Below are 22,397 nucleotides of genomic sequence, written 5' to 3'. Positions count from 1 at the left end.
TTTATAATATTAAATGAGCTTGAACATATAAATAAATGTACTACCCTCCCCTTCTGGTACAGCATTCACTGAAGCGAGAGGCAAGTTTGTGTACAGGGTCTTTCCGATCCAACGCTCACACAACAAAACGACTTTTATTTGAAAAAACGAAAATAAAGCTTATTTTAGGACATTTTCGATGTGACCACCCATTTTTTCGATAACGCGTTGTAAACGGTGAACAAAATTCTTCATGCACAACTCTAACATTACGACTTCGATGCTGTTGAAAATCCGAGTTATTTCTTCTTTATGTTCCTCCAAATTTTGTGGCTCATTTACGTAGCAACGGTCCTTCACTTACCCCCAGAGAAAGTAATCGACGACGAGAAATGTTGAAATTCTTACCATAAGAGGACACTGCAGAGGTTATTGTTCAGCCGGCAACGAACACATACTTGATGGCAAGCATATCGTAATAGGAATTAAGCGTCTGGTATCGTGATATAATTGGGCTTTGCACTCCTCATGAATAACTGTCCTCCAAGTCCTTCATTTGATACCCATATATAATATGTAATCCGCCATTTTGTGGTGGCGGCCATTTTGGATTTGCATTTTTCATAAATAACTGTGATCTACTAGTCAATCCCTTTCATTTGATACCCATATTGATGGGGCTTTGAGAAAATATGTAATCCGCCATTTTGTAGCGGTCGCCATCTTGGATTTCAATATCATGAAATATGCAGTTTTATAATGACTGCAGAGATAAAGGTGTGTTCCAAATTTCAGTTCTACCGGTCAACAGGAAAGGGGTCAAATTTCAATTAATGTGATACAGTGCCATAGACAAACATGTTACATACAAATATACAAATATGTCACAGCTAAATAAAATCGTTTAAAAACTTCAGCATTCTATCAAATCGAGCGCGATTAGCCACTCATTCACCCTGCGCGACGCTTCCATCGCTTTTAACACACTTCGATTGCTGTCCTGCTCCACATCCCATTAAAACTCCTGTCTTTCACTCTTGCGGTATCGCACCGCATACATCCCCGGAAAATGCAGCAATCTCTTATGCTGAAAATCAATTTCAAGATAGCGTCTTTCCTGTTTGGCGTCCGATGATAGAATGTGGCCAAGCTCACTTTATATAGCCATATAGTTAACGTTGTAGCGACCGCCTATATTTATTTATAATCTCTTATTTGTCTCCCTCCTTCGCTTTGTCTATACGGTTCGCCCGTACCCGTGGTTGCTTGTAATGAATAGCTGTTTGCTGCGGGAGCGCAGACAAAATGTATGAGAAAGTAGGGAATTCTTTCTTCCAATTTTTCATAAATTTGAACTTTATATGAGCTGAAAACCCGTAATGTGTAGCATATTAACAATTGCTGAGGATATTTCCTATCAATGTGTGTATTTGGAACCAAAATCCATTCATTAATTGAGGAGGTATTAGCGTTCAAAAACTGAACACTTTTGACGTCTAACCGGAGTATATGGGGTTGAAATGAAAACCTAAGCACAGAACACGCAGGAAAAAATGAAAGATTCCGAATGCTTATAACTCGAACATTTCTTGATAGATCGGAAAGATGTTTGTATCAATTGATAGGAAATATTTCTACGCGTCTATCATAATTAATAAAATGTTATTTTGCATGAGATAAATAGTTGAATAATTGTAAAATGTCAAGCGATATCTAAACGCCCTAACTGCCAAGTTTTGATTGGCCCGATTTACGATTTCCCCAACACAGACTTCAAAATCAATGTACCTGTGGGAATCCTCTTTGCAAATATACATGCAAGTAGGGGGTATTTTTGTTCTCACCGAGCTGTGTTTCCCTAACACGAACTACAAAATCAATGTACCTGGGAAATAGAAATATAATATGTTGCATCGAGAGTAATAGATGCATACATTGTCCGTTCTGTGGTTTAAAGTTTTAGTATCAATTACAATTCGACAATCAGTCAGCTAGCAACCAGTTACCGGCGGCAGCGATGGTGTCCATTCAGCATTAAGATATTTCCGCCGAATGAAAAGTGGAGGAAGGAAGTGAGAAGGTCCCACGTCTCTCCGGTTATGTCCACGACATTACCCACCCGTATTTTTTACACCAAAATATTGAAATGGCCCCTATATTGAAAGGTTAGACATAGTCCTACGTCAAAAAAACATATTTAAGTCTTAATTATCCGATCCTTCCATCAAATGCGCTAAGTTGCGCAAGACATAATTTCTAATAGCAACAAGTTTCGACGTGCAACTAAAAGCACAACACAGTCACGCGCAACCGAAAAAGCAAACTTTCCCATTGCAAAGCAGGGAAAGTGAAAGTGTTTGAAAATGCTCGAACAACAGTGAAAAGATTCATGCAGAATTCGAGATGGTGTCAATCCAATTTTCTTGGTCTGGAATCTGGCCAAGACCCCTGGTATCGATCCCAAAACACTGATTGTAACATCATCCCAAAATACTTTACATAAACATAAGTATGTTTTTTTTTCGATGAAACACACACTGGACCAAATCACCCCACAGACGGTCCAAATCACCTCGCATCAAATTTTAATGTCCAAAAATCATCTCTTTTATTTTATTATATATTTGGTAATTTGAAGCTTGATATAATGATTAAACATTATTGATTGAGAGAAAACAAGTGTAGCTCAGTATACAATGTGACATTTTTGATTTTGACCGTGTTGGTTTGGAAATATTAGGCGATTTGCTTAGGTGGTCCAAATTCTCCCCTTTTCCCCTAATACGTAAGCTCAACATGTGAACAAACATTTTTTGTTCGAAAACATTTGAGCAATTTTGAAAAAACCTTTTCGGAAAATAGTGATACGCATAACAGACGTAGTTCCATACAGCTTTCATACATCGTTCGAAAATCTACAATTACCAGTATTATGTGCTATAGTCTAAATCTACAATTGAATCACATTCTTTAAAGAGTCCAAACATGCCTTTCATGATAGTATCTTATCACATAGCATTTTTAAATAGATGAATATAAGAAACCATTGAAACATTGCTTATATAAATATACTTTTCTCTGTTCACTGCACTGCGATGAACGTAGGGAAGCAATTTCGTTTTATGTTGTAACTTAAATTTCTGCATTTGAATTTTCAAGTAGATAATGAAACAATCAAATCAGTAGTAAAATATATATAATATTGGTTCTTAGCATTATCACTCATTAAATTCGATATCGAATAATTCAACGTACTCAACATTTACTGATAACGTTGGTGTAAGTAAAAACATCAGACTTTTAATAACCAGTCAGTTTAATTTACTTATTTTTATAATAATCAGTTACATAAATGAACAGCCCATTTTATCATGCGCTATCAATATTAAACAATACTTCTTCAGTTTAAATGGTATCCAGCTTAGGAATTAGGATTTAGATACAGCTGTAGTATAGAAATTTTACTGCAAATTCAGCCGTTTAATTTATTTTGCGAACATCTATTTTGAATACTTAACCCAAGTTCAATAAAACACATTGATATTTCTTTTTTAAACCTATTTCATAAATAATTCGTTATTTGCTCATCTAATACAACTAATCTTAATACTTTAACCTATTTGAGTCTCTGGTAAATCAATCCAATAGTCATGTTTATGTATCGGTATTACAGCCAAAACTTTTTTAATTATAAAATCCTTTTGTGATTTTTGAAGCTGAAGCTGGTCAATGAAATTAAATGAAGGCTTTAAAACATCTTTCAGTTGTTTTTTTTGGACAATACCTTCAATTTCTTCATGTGATGGTTAGTTCATTGGAATTTCTTCCAAACCTATTTGATTTTATTCGACAACAACTGAAACTATCGACGGAGACGTTTTGACTATTATCGGAAAGGTAAATGCTAACACTACAGACAAAGCAACCTGGCGATTACGTCTAGCTATACGAACAAATGTTCATTGAAACGATTGATTGTCCGCATAAATAGACGCAAGCGTTTTCCAGAAGGAAAGAAAAGGTTTTAATCCGCAAAATCTAGGCTCTCTTTTTATCGATAATATATTTCAACTGGACAGATCATTCCATTGGAAATTGGCATGGTTATGCTTGTAGGCCAAAAAACAACCAAAATGCGTCTTCCCAACACTAATGGTGTTGGTGATTACGTCTCCTATGCAAACATGGGCAGTGTACAATTTCAGTGATTGCAAACACTATAGACGGACTTAAGGACTAAAGACGGACTCATAATATGGCTTTTTGCGTCGCGTCATGTCAGCTAAGAATGCTTGCTGGAACGATCGACCGATGCAATCTGTCGATTTGTAATCGGAATCTGTAAAACTAAGTAACTAAGTAAAACTTAAAAACTAAGACACAACGCAAACGGCGCCGATGATTCATTGGACACGTCTTTATGGAAACACACCTTTTAAAAATAATCTGCCAACGCTGGGCAACGCAGAGCGCTGCATTTGAACACTTTATGTTTTGGAACATTTTACATGTATGGTTTTTTTTTAAAACGAATTTTTTACTAATAACATGCTGCATAAGTAACTGTTTCCTTACCTGACTGTAACTGAGTTTCGTTCTAAATTTGTGCTCATTACAGTGAAAGACTATCACCAACGGCCTTACACGGAGCAGTTACTGAAGCACCCCTTCATCAAGGAGCAACCCACAGAACGACAAGTGCGGATACAGCTGAAAGATCATATCGATAGGTAAGAGCACACCCAAATAACCTATGCTTTCGTCTCATTTTAACACTAAAATCCCCTCCCAATGTGTGTTGCAGGTGTAAGAAACGCAAGCAGGAGAAAGAACGTGACGATTATCGGTACTCGGGTTCGGAGAACGAGGAGGAAGAGGTGCAAACGGCCGGCGAGCCGTCGTCCATCATCCAGGCGCCCGGTGGTGACACACTGCGGCGGAATTTCCAGCAGATCCAGGAGGGCCGCACCCTGATGCAGAATGCCGAACAGCAGCAGCCACCGAATGCCAACCGCAATCAGAAGCCACAGCCGGTAGGGATGATTTCCGAAATTGGATGCACTTTTTAGTTTTGTTTCTGTGTTTGTTGTACACATGGGCTGAATGATAAGTTCGTAACCTAGGCCTAGAATATCAGGTCTAACATCGAGACGCATATGTCATCACGAATTTGTTTTGCTGAAGGAATTCTCATGCTAGCGAGATCTGGAAAAAATGAAATAAATAAGAAATGTTTTCCAAATTTGTTGGTCAAAGTTCGAATAATATTTATCTCACCTTATTTTCAGCGCGATGAACGGAGTAAACCGCAACCAATCGAGGAACCGGGACCCCCGTCACGACCAGCTCTACCTCAACGATTGATAGTGGTGCCGGATCCGCCGGCAAATGCAAACGCAAACCGGCCCTTGCCGCCAACCCCCCGCTCCGGCAGTGGTTCGTCCTCCCAGCCCCAGCAGCCGCCATCGTCCCAGCAACAGACGCCACAGCAACCACCACGAAACTCTCAGAACATCTTCAAACCAATGGTAAGTCTGATGGTTGGCCATGCGCTGCAGCACCAGATCCCTCTCTACCTACTTCTACTGCCCCTACTCAGGCTTTAGCTACGTTCTGATTTCGCCATACGCTTCTTCAGTATTGATTGAAATGTGCGGTAAATAATTACTACCAGTTGAGGTGGACTCCGCCCACACTGTTTGACTGCCGTTACAACTTGACCCGTCGTTAGAGATCGCGTTCGTTTGTCGCCTGTTATTCGTTGTGTAGCTTCAACTCTTTGCTGGCGATTCGGCTCAATAATTCGTTCATATGATATAGAATCGATGCTTCTTCTTTTGTGATCTGTGTGTTCTTTAGATGTTATTTTCCGAAACTGTTCCTGTTTCTTTTCTTATCTTTCGTCTGTTTTCTTTGACTAGTAGTAGTAGCTTGAGGAAATCACAAATTATATTCGTTAGTTGCATAAAGAACGCCACAATTCCATCATCATAGAGGAGAACTTTTTACGATTATCCATGTGAACTTTAAACGACACAACTACTTAATCTACGCAAAATGAAGGCACCATCCCAGTCAGTTTAATTTGCTGGCACCTACCGAATATATCATTAGGAGAGCACCCGGATAAAAAAAAACATTTTTCTATAATATGCAATGGTTTATATTTACGATCTAACAGTGGAGAATTTGACAAGATTGGTTTCGGTGAACAATTTGTTTCTCTTTTTTCTCTCTTTTTTATGTATCTGTCGTGTTCGGTAATTCACATGAATGTATCAAACGCCATATGCTATTATGATTGGGTGAATGATGATGATGATGATGGAACCTCCTGAACCAACCACTTATACTGCAAACCTGGATACACGTTGATGTTACAAATCTCACTTCACAACCAAACTCTGCAAATACACATCTTCAATACTACTATCACTCTGTCTGGTATTCACACTTTAACTTTCTGTTTGACTAAACTCTGTTACTATTTGTATATTCTGTGGATTTGAACTTGATTTTTTTGTTGTTGTTTTTTTTTTAAATGTTTACACAAAAAATATTTACTGTTGTATAAAAAAAAATATATATATATATATACAATTTATGTACCCGTACTCCACACACTGTGACGCAATGTGTATTTGCTGGTTACAAACTACTTCTACTCCTGCTACTACTTCTACTACTACACACACGAAAAAAAAAACATCATCAGCTGCCACCACGACGACCAGAGGTAAGTTTTGTTACTTCCGTTTCTTCCTTTTCGTGTATTATCATTTTGCCTACCTCTCAGCCTGCCTGCCTCTAGAAAGTATTTCGCTGTCGCTAGTAGTGTTCCCTTATTTTTTTTTCTATACAATGACCGAAGATTCATGTTCTCTCTGTGCAATTCCAAATGAATTCGAACTAAAATTGCCGATTTTAAAAACTTGTATTTTCGATTCGAACGAAAGTTTGTATTCCATTTGGGTTGGAAGAAATATGAGTTCTTTTTGACTCAAGTGTAACTTTTGAAAATAGCGCATCGATTTTAGTCAGAGAATTTTTTGATAGTTTATATCTCAAAAACTATGACTCCTACCGAAATAGTGTCTTAGAAAGAGTTATAGCATGTTGATGTTCAAACGTGAAAAAATATACACTTAGAAAAACAATCATTACTTGTTTCTTATTTACAAAAAAAACTGTAATTTGCAATAAAACATATTCTTTATTTTTTTTCTAATTTTTTCATATAAAATAGAAGTCATGTAGAAAATGTACAAGATGGGTACAAGATGATAAAACTATTTTTGACAAACTTTTATAAATTTTCCTCCCGCCTTTCGTCCCGCCCAAAATTTATTTTTCGTTATCATATCCACGTTTTCCTACTAAGCGCACGTTCATGGGTCCAATCGCAGAACTGTTCATTGATTGATCTTCTAATCTACCCTTTAAAATTATCTTTCACTATAAAATTCCTAGTACTTCTACCAAAATTCGTCATTATAAAATCAGATTTCCACTTTCGAACAAAGATCAATTTCGTTAGCCCAAACATCAAATGGCTTGGCGCTTGTCACTATGAAATTTTAGAACATATGGGAATTAAATTTTCGCAAATTTTCCCATTATGAGGGAGGGCTGTCATACCATCATAGAAACATTTTTCGTACCCAAAAACCCTCACATCCCAAATTTGGTTCCATTTGCTTGATAAGTTCTCGAGTTATGCAGAAGTTTGTGTTTCATTTGTGTGGCAGTAGCGAGGGGATAGGTGTTTCGAGCCACCATAGGAACATTTATTGCTCCCTAAAACCTCACATGCCAAATATGGTTCCGTTTGCGTGATTGATTCTCGAGTAATGAAGCCTTCCCCCCCCCCCCCTTAGGGTGGGGGAGGAGTGTCAAACCACCATAGAAACATTGATTGCTCCCTATAACCTCCATATACCGAAATTGGTTCCATTTGCTTGATTAGTTCTTGAGTTATGCAGAAACTTATGCTTCATCTGTATGGTAGCCCCCCCTCTCCCTTAGAGAGGGGGAGGAGTGTATGTTCAACATAGAAACCTCCACATGCCGAATTTGGCTCGATATGCTTGATTAATTCTCGAGTTATGCAGAAATTTGTGTTTGATTTGTATGGCAGCCTCCCCTTAGGGAGGGGGAGGAGTGTCGCACCACCAGAGAATCGTTTATCGATCCCTAAAAGCTCTATGTGCCAAGTTTGATTCCATTTTCTTAATTAGTTCTTGAGTTATGCGGAAATTTATGCTTCATTTGTATGGCAAAAATTCGAAGTTTCGAAAATTTATAAAAAAAATCGATGTTTCACAAAGTTCGTCTAAAATAGTTTTACCATCTTGTACCCATTTTGTAAATTTTCTACATAACTTCTATTTTATATGAAAATTTAAAAAAAATTAAAACAATATGTATTTTAAATATTGCAAATTAAAGTTTTTTTTTGTGTAAATAAAAAAAGAGTACTATGCTTTTTTCTCAGTGAATATGTTTTTCACGTTTGGACGTCAATACTCTATAACTCTTTCTAAGGCACTATTTCGGTAGGTCTTATAGTTTTTGAGATATAAATAATTAAAGATTTCTGTTACTAGAATCAATACGCCCTTTTCAAAAGTTACACTTGAGTCAAAAAATTCCTAAATGCTGTGGAAAACTCAAATTTCCTCCAACCCAAACGGAATATAAACTTCCATTCGAATAAGAAATACTCATGTTTTGTCATTTGTCGATTTCTTTTGGAATTGCTCTTCTGCGTTCGTCACCTCTGCGAGATTCCATCTGCCTTGTATTCCATCTTTTTCGTGAGCTTGATTATGAAGGCACTTTACCATGTTTTGGACCTGTCCAAAAAAAGATAAGAATTTTAAACGTTGAAATCACACGCCCTCATAACTTCGCTCACAAGCTTCTACGGCAAGAGCACGATAATCCAATAGACATCAGCAAACTTTATTACGGCTGTAATCTAATGGAAAAGATTGTCACGGTCCCGTCAGATGTTGTGCTCCACTCACGTCACTCGTCGTGGCGTCGTGGCGAATTTCCTTTCGCTTCCTTAAACCATTCCAAAATAATTTCGCGCCTCAGCTCCATCTCGGCATGTATCACTTTTTTCCCTCCATTCGCGCCGCCCATCTTTCATCATAACCTCCCCCACATCCCATACGTAATCACAGTAACATGTAGTGATCCATCATTCATATCCAGCCGTTGCGTTAAATGATGCTGGCCGCTCGTTTTCGGAATTCTACCGAATTCTATTAGTTGCGAAAATACTGAGAGAGATATACGTGGCATCCAGCTGTTATTAACGCACGGAATCACGCTCATCGTCACCTAAATATATCCATCCTTCAGGAATCAACTCTTATTCATGTTTCCAAGTACGCTTGTGATATCGTGACACCTTTGCTTGGAGTGTACGATAATCTGCTTCTTTCAAGACTACTTCACAATCATAAGAAACATTGCAAGTTTCCGTTTCGTTTTAGTGCGCAATAACAAACTTTTTGTTTTAAGTTCTAGTAACGCTTTTGATATGTTGTCACACACCGTTCCGATGTTCTGTAGCCAAAAACAAACATACAAAACTGATTGAAAGAGCTTCAGTCCACCACAAAACGTGTCAACTAGTGTGGAATAACCGCTTGTTCAGTAATGAGCATACTTTTTTATTATTATTTTGGCGCGTGCTTATTCTATTCCAAATCTCCTGCCAAGAAAAAAAATGTACTGCTGTCATCCCAAACCGGGATGGGATGAATATGAGAATGTAAGAGATTCACAAGATTCCTAATCGGTTCACTTTTGTCCGTCCAACTCTTGCCCCGCCCCGTTCAACGAATACACGTCAACCCGTCCCGTCACCACCACACGCCAACCAACCAACCTTCTTCACGAAACATACCGACCAATTCCCCACACGTACATACACACAAATGCACACACACACACACACAAACACACGAATCCACTTCCTACCCACGCATAGGATTTGGACATGTTAGCCGCACAACTAAATGAATTGGGCGTCTCCCAACAGTCACAGCAGGCCCAGCCGGAAGCGCCTCCTCGGAGCAACAGACAGCAGCCCCAACCACAGCAACAGCAGCAGCAGCAGCAACAATCGCAACAGACGCAGCAACAGCAGCAGCATTCCAGCAGTAGTGCCAGTAGCGGTAAGCCCGGGGTCGCCGCATCCAACGGCAATAACAACAGCAGCAGCGGCGGCCTCGGTAATAACAATAATAATAATCACCATCACGCTCATCCGATCAACCCGCTCGATCCGATCGAGAGTTCCGACTCGGACTCGGAACCGGAGGAACCGAACGATCGGGCGCGAAACGACGGCACGCTGCTGGCCAGCGATCCGCCAAAACCGCTGTAAGTATACGTGTACCACACACATCTCATTTGTCCATGATGTTCATGTAGCCATTGTGTTCGAAATCGCTTTTACGCATTCTGCGAAAAAAAATCATGTACAGATAAAAAATCATCGGTAGGATCAGTTGTAGGTTTAGCTAGTACCAGTGTCTCTCGGTGGGATTTTTTTGTTGAATTTAATATTGAATAATAGGGTATATCGTAAGTTTACACAACGTAAAACAATACACATATGCGTACTTCGTCGAATAAAGGTGTTGTTACCGAAGATTTCGGACTCACATCTTACATAGGGATAAACACTCAACCACCCAATACAGGTTCCAAGATTCCTCATGCGTCGTACGAGGTTTGATCAAAAAATAAGAACATTCTCTTCTTAATGTAATCAAGTTAAATTTGGTCTCTCTCAGAAATGATATATTCTTCTCTGTTCCACTTCTAATTTTCGAGAAGAATCTACAAAGATTTTGTTCTATCACCGTTTGCTTGTTCTCTTGAGATCTGAGAATAGGTAGAAGTTACAGGGTCATACCAGACGAGTACAGTGACTGTGGCATCATCATAATATTGCCATTTTGAACAATTTAAGGTTTCTATATCATATTTTGTGTAAAAAACCAAATTTATTGCGCGGACGCATTCCGAATATTGACTGTGGTATATGGTTAAGCTACTATGGTCCGAATGCTTATCGTTGTTAGAGATGTTGCTGACCATCCAATGTTTGCTAATGATTTGAACATGAGACTGGTCGCCGCAAAATTCGTACTAAAATTACTCAATTTCAATTAAAAACAACATCTCATTAATACTGCTAAGGAGCAGTTGGACTCTGTCCGCGTCTACCCAGATTTGCTCCAGAGGGGTCATCACTGGTGACGGATCATGGGTTCATGGAACCCAAGCTCATTCAACCCAATGGGCGCTGTTGGATTGGAATAGGCAAAAATCGGCAACGAGCCAAAATACAGTTGTCAAAAATTCACTGAACATTTGGAAATATAATATCAATAGAATTTGACCAGTGGCAGTTTGCATCGCAATACGTTTACCATGGTTATGATCTGAGTCTACTGAAACTGGCTGTTCGATTTCGCGTCCATCTATCGAGCTCATATGATACGGTGTTATTGATCTTTCTGGTTGTGGGGTTCACTATTGCGTAGGTGATATGACAACGCGACAATTTTGGATTAAGTTCGGGTTGTTCATTCTTCCGAAAGTTGCTGCATAGTGTAGCTTCTTGTCACGATTTTCTATTAGAATTCGTAGCTAAGTTTTCAAATGTTATCATAGTCTATTTCTATTGAATCCGCCTCATGTACAACTCCTTGAATGGTATTTGGAGCTGGATGAGGAATCTCTTCAACCGTAATGATCTTCTAATAGGCCTTTTTCAATTTGTTGTTCGAAACCTCTATAATGAAAAAAAAAAACCAATCAATTCAATCTTAATTCCGTTGGTTGAAAGTCGAATTGAAGTGTCTTACTTCCACAGCGGAAATCTGGGAAGAAGTTAATTCCAAGCGATTAATATCCGTCGATATAAATGACTAGCGGGAACTGTGCTGGTGCTGCTTAGTAGTCAATTTAAAGACAACAGTTTTCCACGATTCTGAAAAATAATGATGAACTAGAGAATGTAAGATTAGTGCGCTATCTCATAAAAATTGACCAAACAAACGAGAAAAACTATTCAAATCGATTCTCGATTTGTGATTCGATTATATACAGTTTTGGACTCGATTATATTCAGTTTGGAAAAAAATATTTTTTTATATTTCAAATATGGCTTATTTCAAGAAGAAATGTAACCTTTCAACGTGAAGGTGAAGTTTAAGTGGCTATTACATGTACAGTGGGGTAAAAATCGTGATTTTTGAAGATTTTGCTTGAATTTTCACCAGGAATTGTTTATATCGATATTGCAGCCAAATTAAGAAAGATAGAAGTTGTGCGTCAAAGAACAAACTGTGGAGCGGTTAAAGAACTTAATTTCAATTGATAGAAACAATCTAGTTAAATAATAATGTTTAGGAGAAAATTAATAATAACACATTAAAAATTATTAACTTCTAAGTGTTTCACTTCCAAAATGTTATTAAAATTCACTAATTTAGTTGCTCCACTACTATATTCTGTACTAAATTTTCTCATCTTTCAAATGAAAGCATCAGAATCGTCTTCCGTAGCGTACTTCTTAATGTAGAGCCAGTTTGAAGCAACAGAGTCCGAAACATAAAAAAGGTCTGTAACTCTGTCATTGTTGAAATTCGAACATATGCGTAGGAGGATTTTTTCATTAAATATTTTCGTCTATCACCTCCTGAGAGAATCTGGATAAATTAAATTTTTTCATGTGAGAAAAAAAAATTTTCCTGACTTCAAGGGGATGAATCAAAAATCAAATTCCTCTTTTATTTTCAAAAAACGAAAAATACATACAAAAAAACAAATAAAGAAAAAAAATGTTTTGACTAGATTATCCGGAGGATTCGATTATCCAGAGTGAAAAAAAATCAATACTCCGGATAATCGAGTCCGACCTGTATTAAGGCAATATTAAAATGACATTTTGGCGACATCTGAGCTGTTCAATCGGCTTCAACCGAACGCCATTTCCTAGAATGAACAGGAGCACGCATTTTACAGACAGTTTCTTTATATTCCTTTTTATTCGGATAATCACCAAGTTAATGTGGTATACCAAATTAGCGAAGAATATTTAACGTACAACTTTGCTTCCATCATTTTCATATAGACGATTTTAGCGAGACACGGTGATCATGGTGACCTTTTTATTTGTAATCTTCATGTCCTGAAATGGTGCTCCCTTGGCCGAGTGGTTAGCGTCATAACTAACATGCCGGGTGTTCGGGTTCGATTCCCGTTCTGGTCGGGAGAATTTTTCGTCAAAGAAATTTCCTCCGACTTGCACTGTGATCACGCGTATTCTAGAGCTTGTCACTCAGAATGCATTCAAGGCGTGTTATTTGGCATAGAAATCTCAACTAAGTACTAATAAAAATGACGCAAGTAATACTACGTTGAGACGGCGAAGTTCCTCTAGGAACGTTAGTGCCATTGAAGAAGAAGAAGAAGAATGTCCTGAAATGTTTTAATTGTTACGACAAGTACATCCAGTTAATCAGTTAGCAGTTAGGGAATAAATGAGCAACGGCAGATTACTAGTGCGGGCGAATACGGGAAGTGCTGGAGAAATATCAGCAAAAGATCCGTGTTAGCTGATATATTTTTATATTGACCCATTTCAGCGTGACGTGACAACGTTTTGACTTACTAAAAACAGGTTTATTCTCGTTTTCATGTATAAATCACACGATTTCCAAATAGTAAACGATATCAAAGTAAAATTGAGAAAATTTTCTACAAGAATCTTTAGTTGGAGAATATTTTACAGTTCAATTCGCTTGTTGCCAGCCCAATACTTTTGTGACGTGACAACACCTGTCTTTTTGCGGTTTCCGACTTTTGAACATTAATGTTGTATTTTCAATTCCGTTTGAAAACATACAAATAAACTTTGTTCTATGATTTGTCAACAAAAGATGAACGGTGATTTCTGTATATTCAGTTTTTCAAAAACTCGCAAGAACATTGGAAAAATTGGCATTCATTTTGTGACGTGACAACGCACTCTGTGCGGAAAAAGAGTCTCCACGAAGCGTTGTCACGTCACACAGTCAATAAGTTGTACCTGAACCTACTCCTCTTTGTAGGGTCAAATGAAAGGTGTCATAACGCTGACAATTTGATAACATGGTGACTCTTTCTGTCTGTCTTCATTCTAGCGTTTTAGCGCCATTTTGCGTTTTCGTTCAAAAACAGAGAAGAAATATTTTTGACCTGTATGCAAAATGAGTTCAATGTTCTTTTAGATTGTGAAACATTGCGAAACAAGGCAATTGTAATTGCTTATGGTATGTTCATCAAAAAATAAACTATATAAATTGAATGTACCTGTTACCTGTAATACACGGCATGCCGTTATTTAGGAAAATTGGAGGTGATCCTGAACCGACCTCCAATTTTTACATCGTGATTGTTTAACACGCTTACTCTGGCGCTTGCCATCAATGGCTAGCACAATCCTGGTTCATCGAGTGGCGCTCACTACAGGGGGAACGCATTTGATTTTGTATCACTCTAACGCTAAGTTCCTACCACTCAAATATTATCTTCCTCTCGCCTATCTGCTCACTATCAAACTTTATTCTCTTTTTTCATTCTTCTTCGCGTACCCATGGATATATGCCAACGCTACCATTCACGATCGTATTATGGAATTTCATGCCATTTCCGGTCTTTTAGACCCGTTTTTAACGAACCGGAAATCAACATCCTCGACTTTAAAATGGCATCGAAATTCGATATTCTACTTCCGCTGGTAAGACACCTGCAACCAACACTCAAATCGTATGGGGTTCACATATTTTTTGTCATTCAATACTACTACCAGCAAACCGGAGGTCGAAACAAGAATCAATTCTGTATTGTGGAATCTACGTTCATCTATAGTTGACAGAACATAGAAGAAAGTTCATTTGTATGTTTTGAAACGGTTTCGGTTCCGTTTCAAACATTAATGTTTAACGATCCGAAACAGTAAAAAGTCAGGTGTTGTTTCGTCACAAAAGTATTTGACAGGCAACAAGCCAATCTAACTAGAAAAAAAAACTCCAACTGATGATTCCTGTAGGAAAGTTTCTCGATTACACTATATCATTGTTTAATTTTGTGTGATTTATACATGAAAGCGTAAAAACAAGTTTGTAGTGAGTCTAAATGCTGTTACATCACGCTGGAATGGATCGTATACTTTGCCTGTCGTGACAACAACTTCTGGAGACAGTTGTTTCTCCTCTATTTGTGGACCGATCTTAACCAAATTTTGGGGGTTGTTGACCCTCATTGATTGCTCAGAGAAACCCAAGTATAAAACTGTTTGAACTTAGGTTCAGTTAATAAATTTAAAGAATGCTCTACTTTTGTGACGTGACATACATTGAATTTTGGTTAAGCAAGTGCAGAGATATCTCAAGAAACATAAAAATACTGAAAACCAAAAAAAAATATTCTAAATATAATTATGTAGTTTTTTAAACTCGCCTCTCTCAAAGGTTGGCGCATAAAAATCAAATTCGTTGCAAGGAATTTATGATATAACTAGTGCTTATTCAAATTACTCTTTCAATTTTCTCTTAAAACTAAATTTGAAATTTGGTTCTTTGGTGCATAACCTCATGCAATGGGTCTATTGTGAGGATTACACACACAATTGCAAGATCAAAACCAACTCTCGCATATTCTGAGCATGTATTCAAAAGCGCACGATTGGACGCGACAGTTCTGTGCTCACTGTGTTCTCGATAAAAGGTGACCAATAATGAACACGTAACCTAAATTTTTATATACCAATATTGCGAAATCAATCTGAGTTTTCAGAACATCTAGTCATGCCTTAGCGAAAAAAAGATTAAGAAGCGCGTACAAAAAATACTCTCCACTGGCAAACTGTCACTTGTTACTCTGCTACTGTGCAGAACAAATGTGTAGAAATTAGATTCCTTTATATTTCACGGACTGATAAATCGGAATTTGTAGTATCTAAATCTTAGAGATATTCCATTCGATTATATGCGGTGGTCGTGGAACTCAAACTCTTACACGAGTTGATTTTTGTGAGCCCGTAAACACAAATTTTTCCGCAAAGTCTCAGGGTCCTCTCCGTCACTATGTCTACAGGAACAACAGTTACCTTAACCACGCACAGTACTACGTCTTTGACGATGCGTTCAGCTGTCAGTCTGTTCCTGATGAAATGGCCAATTAAACAAAATACAAAACAAGTGACATTTAACAGAATAGCGCACATTTTTTTTATACCTCTATAGAAAACACCAACTAAGGGGCTGTCCACATACCACGTGGACAACTCTAGGGGGGGTAGGGGTCACGAAATGTCCACGCTAGTCCACGGTGTGGGGGGAGGGGGTATAGATAATTTCCACGTGGACACATTTTTTTAAATACATTACGTCTCATTTGTATGCATGACTGGCCCGTGTCAAAACAAAAAAAAACTTTGAAGTAGGAAGAATGTAATTTTCAAAACCGACTCGCACTCGTTTCTTATCGATTCGACCGATTCAGCAGTTGCTGGCACTGTGTAAAGAGACTCTGAGAATGCCGGTCGGGCATCCATACATCTCTCTCTTTTCTCTTCTTGATCTTTCTCATTGAAATCTATATGCTGAAACTAACGCACATAAATTGTGAGCAATCGATTTATCTTCATTGTTAGTAAAGGATAATTTATTCCGTCAGGATGAAGATAACATCACAGGCTTAGTGTTGTAATCAAGCAAACCATTTGTCATGCGAAAATGCGAAAACAGAATAGAAACTGAGAGAGGTTGGCGCTCATACGGTATGACTCATACGGTATGAGGCATGATGTCGACGCCAACCTCTCTCAGTTTCTATTCTGTTTTCGCATTTTCGCATGACAATTGTCATGACAAATGGTTTGCTTGGTTGTAATACGAAAAACGCTCGACATTGTTTTCTTAGATGCGGGCTATTCATAATACAAAAACCACCGTTCGCACGGCTCGTATCTTTGAAGAATTGTTACTAACAGCGAATCTCTTTATTGCCCTCTATTGAAATGTGGTAATTTGTGAAATACTCTTCTATGGGTTGGATCGGAAAGTTCGTGCCGCCATTGATGTCAATCAAATCGAGGAATCCATTAGGAATAATATTCGGTACACGACAGATCAATTAACAGATTCACTACAAATATCCAAAAACCACTGTCCCTGAGCATCAGGTGCAGCTATCAAATTGCTACGGCGTATGGGTTCCACATTATTTGACCGGAATAAACACAATGAATCGCATCTTTATCTGCGACTCGTTCTATAAACGTTAAAAAACGCCGTTTTTGTAAAAAAATCGTGATGAGCAGAGATGAAAAGTCTTATAATTTACAACAATTTTGAATGGAAAATTCTTCGGATTACCATTATCCATTCCCAAAGTCAGCCCTCACCCGCAAAAAGGTCATCTTCTATGTCAGGAACAGCACATCCCTGTTAAACTCCAAAATTGCCTGCCAGATTGTCGAGGAGACATAAGGTCTGACGTTCCTGTTATGAGCTTTTTACAAACAATCAGTCGATAAATTCCAATAAATACAGCTCGACAACCATGTGGTCGAAACTATCAAATACACTTGCTGTAGCATTTGTGAACATTCGACAAGCGTAAGCTTTAAGAAAGTGTGATCAGGAGTTGAGTTAATTTGCGACTTTTCTGGTCTTGGAATGTTGGTAAAACTGAAGCTTCGCACGAACGAGAGTAGAGCAATTAACTGCAGACCATTTCGTAAATTCAAAACGAAATGACTGGACAATTTGGAGATGATGAATGTATACGCATTATCAGGAACAGTTATAGCATAATTTTTTTCGACGTAGAACTACGTCTTTCTGGAAGGGTGTCTAATCCGAAAACAGGTCACGTTTTCATGAAATAAAGTTCACGTTAATAACTATTTTCAAAGCGGAACGGATTATGATGATTTGCATACCAACCAAATCGAAAATTCTCTAAGACTTGTTTGATATGCTATATATTACAATTCCCTAATCCCTAAACGGTTTGAATTAATGAAAACTGGAAGCATTCCCATTTCCCCATACATTTGTTCTGCCGATTTGTGTGCTTACCATACTGTACCGTCAAAAACGAGCAACTAATACATACATTTTTGTCCGTTTTCATCTTATTTGGTATAAATAAGTCATCCACGATTTGAACCCACACCACTTCTTGTTTGGTGGCCATCGGTGCAACATCGTTGCTGGCGAGCATCGAACGAGAATGGAAGGGAAGAAGGAGTATGGAGTAGAGTTTTCGTGGTTCTACGTCGAAAATGCGGTCTTGTTCTAAATACAACCTGTAACAATTTTTTCATGCACAGAAGCTAACTGTAGACAACATAAATGGAATTCGGAAGAAACTGAAAGTGATACAAATATATTACCGGGTAATATTGAATAAAGAAAAGAATAGTGAATAGATCGATATTATGGTATTGTTAACAAACTGCATAACGCCAGAAAATATGGATTTTGGACCTCCCTCTTCCTTAACGTATCGCAAGCTATACCCCTGAAACATAACAAGTAACACAATCTCGCCCCTTGATTAGTTCACGATGATGTTGTTCGAATCTAGAATCTCATCTTGTTCGAAGATATTCAAAATCAACATACAACATATATCGTAACGTAATCCAACCCTACAACTTTCTTGTCAATAAAAATAAGAAAAAAAATCGGTTTTTTCTCCAAAAAAGATAGGAATGTCCACGTGGACAAAGAGAGGAGGGGTATAAGAAATGTCCCCGCTTGTCCACGGAGGGGGAGGGGGGAGTCTAGAACCGTACTTTTTCTGTCCACGTGGTATGTGGACAGTCCCTAAGGGCGTCATTTGATGGAGATGGCACGTAAGCACGTATGTTCAATACGCATAGACGTCGAAGTATGTTCAAACGTTTGTGGGAAAATATATAATATGCTAAGAAAAAGAGTGCCGCATGAATTGGCTGAGGAACGGATGAGAAATCAAAGTGCTGAAGTGTGAATATCTCTTTAACGATATGAAAAAAATATTTTTAGCAAGTAATTACTACTGGCTGTCAAATGTGAATATATTTCACAACGAATGCAAACAATTATAACCTTCACCTGGCAAAACCTTACAAAATTAACCATATCACTTGGAAAGGAACACGATGCTATGCGTTCGGTGGAATCTGGAAAGAATTGTGTATGTGCCGTATTCCCGCCGTATTCGTCAGACCTAGCCCTTGCGGATTTTCACATGTTTCGGTCTCGAACATGCAGAGCTTAGCTGAGTTTATCTAAAAAGTTCTAAAATGTTTGGATAATCGGTTTTTCGGGAGATTGTCGGAATATGCTTCATCGGCTGCTATTTCCTTTTCCTTCGATGAAAGTCTTTCCCCACGCTCGCAAGTTTTTAGATGAGAGAACAGCCTTGCCTTAAGGATCTAAATCTGGAGAATTTAGTGGATATTGCAACAGTTCTAAGGTACAAATTCACGAAAATTCACTGATTTTGCGATGGCCTTTCGATATGTACCAATGAGGTATACATGAGGTGGAGCGGTAGGCAGAGTATATTTGGATTGGTGAAAAAAATATGGTGTCGTCATTATTTGCACTCAATATGAAGTGTATATGAAAGAAACAGAACAATGTTTCATTCAACGTTTTTTCAACGATTTCATGATTTCGTGAGCCCAATTGCTCATGAAATCTTGTAACTGATTGTTTTTAATAGATGACAATAGTATTGTGACTTACTTCCATCATTTAAGGGGCAAAAAGGATCTTTGGACCTTTTGCACACTTTCACATTATACTCATATTCAGTAGGAACTCCAAAAAAGATCTGTTTTTACTCGATAAAAAAAAAACTTGTTGAAAAAAGCGTTTCCATATGGATGCGGAAGGCAGTTAAATATAAACACAAATATTGACGTCACGGTGTGAATAGCTATGGCAGCGCATGCTATCACGCACACTATGCTTGGTAACTTTACCATCTGCTCCACCTGATATTCCTGTTCATGGGATATGTACCCTGTTTTGATGAAGATTGTATTTTCGACGCCCATCTTGGAGGGTTCCAATTCACAAAACATATCGAATTTTCAACAATAGTTGAAAATATTAATTTGCATGCCAACCGAATCGGATTTTCCGTAAGATTTGTTCGATATGGTTAACTATAACATTACGATTTCACAGTGCATTTGTAGTTTACATTTACGAAAATTGGGAGCTTTTCCATTTTCAACAAACTTGTTCTGTGCTTTTGTGTGCTTCCCAAACAGAGCTGTCAAACACGAGCACCTAACGTACCAGTGATGTACAATTTCAATATGTCACAATACCATTGCAAAGTCAACCGTAGCTAAGCATCATTTTTCATCATACCCAGGCAAAAACAGAAAAAGCTCGCGTAATTCCCGCAATAAATAGTACCTTTGGTGTGATAAACCGTCATTCTGTGCGAATATAAACTACTAATGTAGAGGCGAATGTACTGCAAACTTAGAAATCTCTCAAAAAAAAATCAAGTCAACTGCTTCTTTACTACCTAAGATAAGATTTTACAAGGTGTGCAAGTTGAAATATGGTTTTTTTTCGATGAAGAAAACACAACTTTCAGGAGAAAATCAAAATATTTTTATTCGAAGTAATTCCTGTTTGATTCTACACTTTCCGCTCAACTCGCGGGCAAATTGTGAATTTCTTTTCGATATTTTTTGTTTCGAAAACTATTCGCCAACCTATTTTTTATATACTACAATTCCATGCCAAACCGATATAGTGGCTCTCAGATTATCGTGAAAAGTGGTAGTTTTGTTTTCTATCTCAAAATATAAAATCAGTATTTTTTTCTATATTCATCAGTGTACTCATTTCCATTTTAGGATGGTCCGAAAAATCAACTTTTTCCCTTTTTTTTCAAAAATTCATAACTACGTCGATTTGTCGTGGAATATTTATATGCAATAACTTTTTCCAGTATTGACTAGGGTTCCGTGGGCTTTAGCGGTGTACACCGATGAGTTGTCATGCTGTAATATCATATTACCATATTTTCGGGCCCATGCTGGTCTTTTTTCCATCAATGCAAAATTTGAATTCATCATTTGTTGTCGGATGCTATCTGTATTCACCGTTTCACACGGTTTTAGTAGCTGCTGGAACGCCATACTCTCGTGGTTCGACCACACATACAGCATCGTCTTTCGGCCGAAACAATTTGGCTTTGCAATGGAGATTTCAACCTTTGTCTAGAAGGTTAAAACCTTAATCTGAGTTTTTTTGTCGGTTGATTTCTGGACCCTAAGGGTCCGTTTTCTACACTCAAACTAGTATTTTCAGAAGAAATATCTTTGGTAGAAAAAAATGCTTTTTTGTTTGCTGAAGGGTGAAATGAACGCACTTTTTTCAAGAGTTTTAAAATGTTTGTATGTATGCGGGCAGACCTCTCTTTCTCTTAGACTGAACGTCAGCTTGGAATTGTACACAAAAAAATTGTCCAAACGACGCCAAGCAGGGATCGAACCAAGGTCGGCTGGAATTTTATGCTTCTTCTTCTGTAGAATTGAACCACAGCAACCATTAGTTTGATCTATTGTGGTGCAGGAATTTAATGCTATTTTACACGACTACGCTATCCACATAACCACTGGTGCTGTTGCACAAAGGCGTGAGAGTATTACACCACATTTTAAAAAAATGTTGGATCTTAAAAGTATACATGGAAAGTGTTTTCTAAGAGTAAGAAAGAGAGCATGAACGTGAACATCTAACCTTTTCGCGACGAGAGTATGTGGCAATAGAAAAAGTAGTAGGGTAGGGCGGGGCTAGTTGGGACATGTTTGAATAAATTTGATTATAACATTGTAGTTCGAAGTTTCGTGTTAGAATATTATGTGTCACAATGATGCTTACCTTTTACCCTTTCAATGAAAAATAACCAGAGAATCATTTATCTGACTTTTTTTTTGCACTGTATTTTTTGAAAATATGGTTCCCTTTTTCATTAATCGCGATTACTGTGTGTATTCATATTTTGATTTTTCATTGTTCGATAAAAAATTACTCGATTAAAATTGCAGATTTTAAATTATTTGAATTAATCGAACGATTGACCGACGTATAGTGATCGATTTTTCGAATACTTCCTACAGAAATCGATTATTAATTGAACGAATACTGCGCAACCAATAATCGAAGCGAACGAATAATTTACGTCGATTAATAGATCCAAACTCAGAGAAAAAAAAAAACATACGACTGCAGCAGTTTTATCCTGAAATTCGATCATTATCTTTGACGCTCCCCTAAAAACGCAAATGAAGCTCAATGCAGTCAACG

At 37.8% G+C, this 22,397-nt stretch overlaps 1 protein-coding gene across 18 annotated transcripts in view; it reads left to right on the top strand.

Moving 5' to 3' along the window:
• Nucleotides 1–22,397, top strand: part of LOC129771859 (serine/threonine-protein kinase mig-15) — a 184,028-nt gene that overhangs the window by 125,902 nt on the left and 35,729 nt on the right. For 13 of the 18 annotated variants that reach the window (XM_055775954.1, XM_055775955.1, XM_055775958.1 and 10 more), the window contains 5 exons: nucleotides 4,598–4,709; nucleotides 4,784–5,012; nucleotides 5,268–5,507; nucleotides 6,695–6,715; nucleotides 9,986–10,380. In XM_055775954.1, the coding sequence (XP_055631929.1) occupies nucleotides 4,598–4,709; nucleotides 4,784–5,012; nucleotides 5,268–5,507; nucleotides 6,695–6,715; nucleotides 9,986–10,380 (997 nt within the window). The remainder of the gene's footprint in view (nucleotides 1–4,597; nucleotides 4,710–4,783; nucleotides 5,013–5,267; nucleotides 5,508–6,694; nucleotides 6,716–9,985; nucleotides 10,381–22,397) is intronic. The other 5 variants (XM_055775972.1, XM_055775961.1, XM_055775963.1 and 2 more) reach the window with 4 other exon arrangements.

Source organism: Toxorhynchites rutilus, chromosome 2, assembly GCF_029784135.1.
Source record: "Toxorhynchites rutilus septentrionalis strain SRP chromosome 2, ASM2978413v1, whole genome shotgun sequence".
Taxonomy (NCBI): domain Eukaryota; kingdom Metazoa; phylum Arthropoda; class Insecta; order Diptera; family Culicidae; genus Toxorhynchites; species Toxorhynchites rutilus.
Note: the sequence above shows the minus strand (reverse complement) of the source record. Positions and strands in the feature narration are given on the sequence as shown.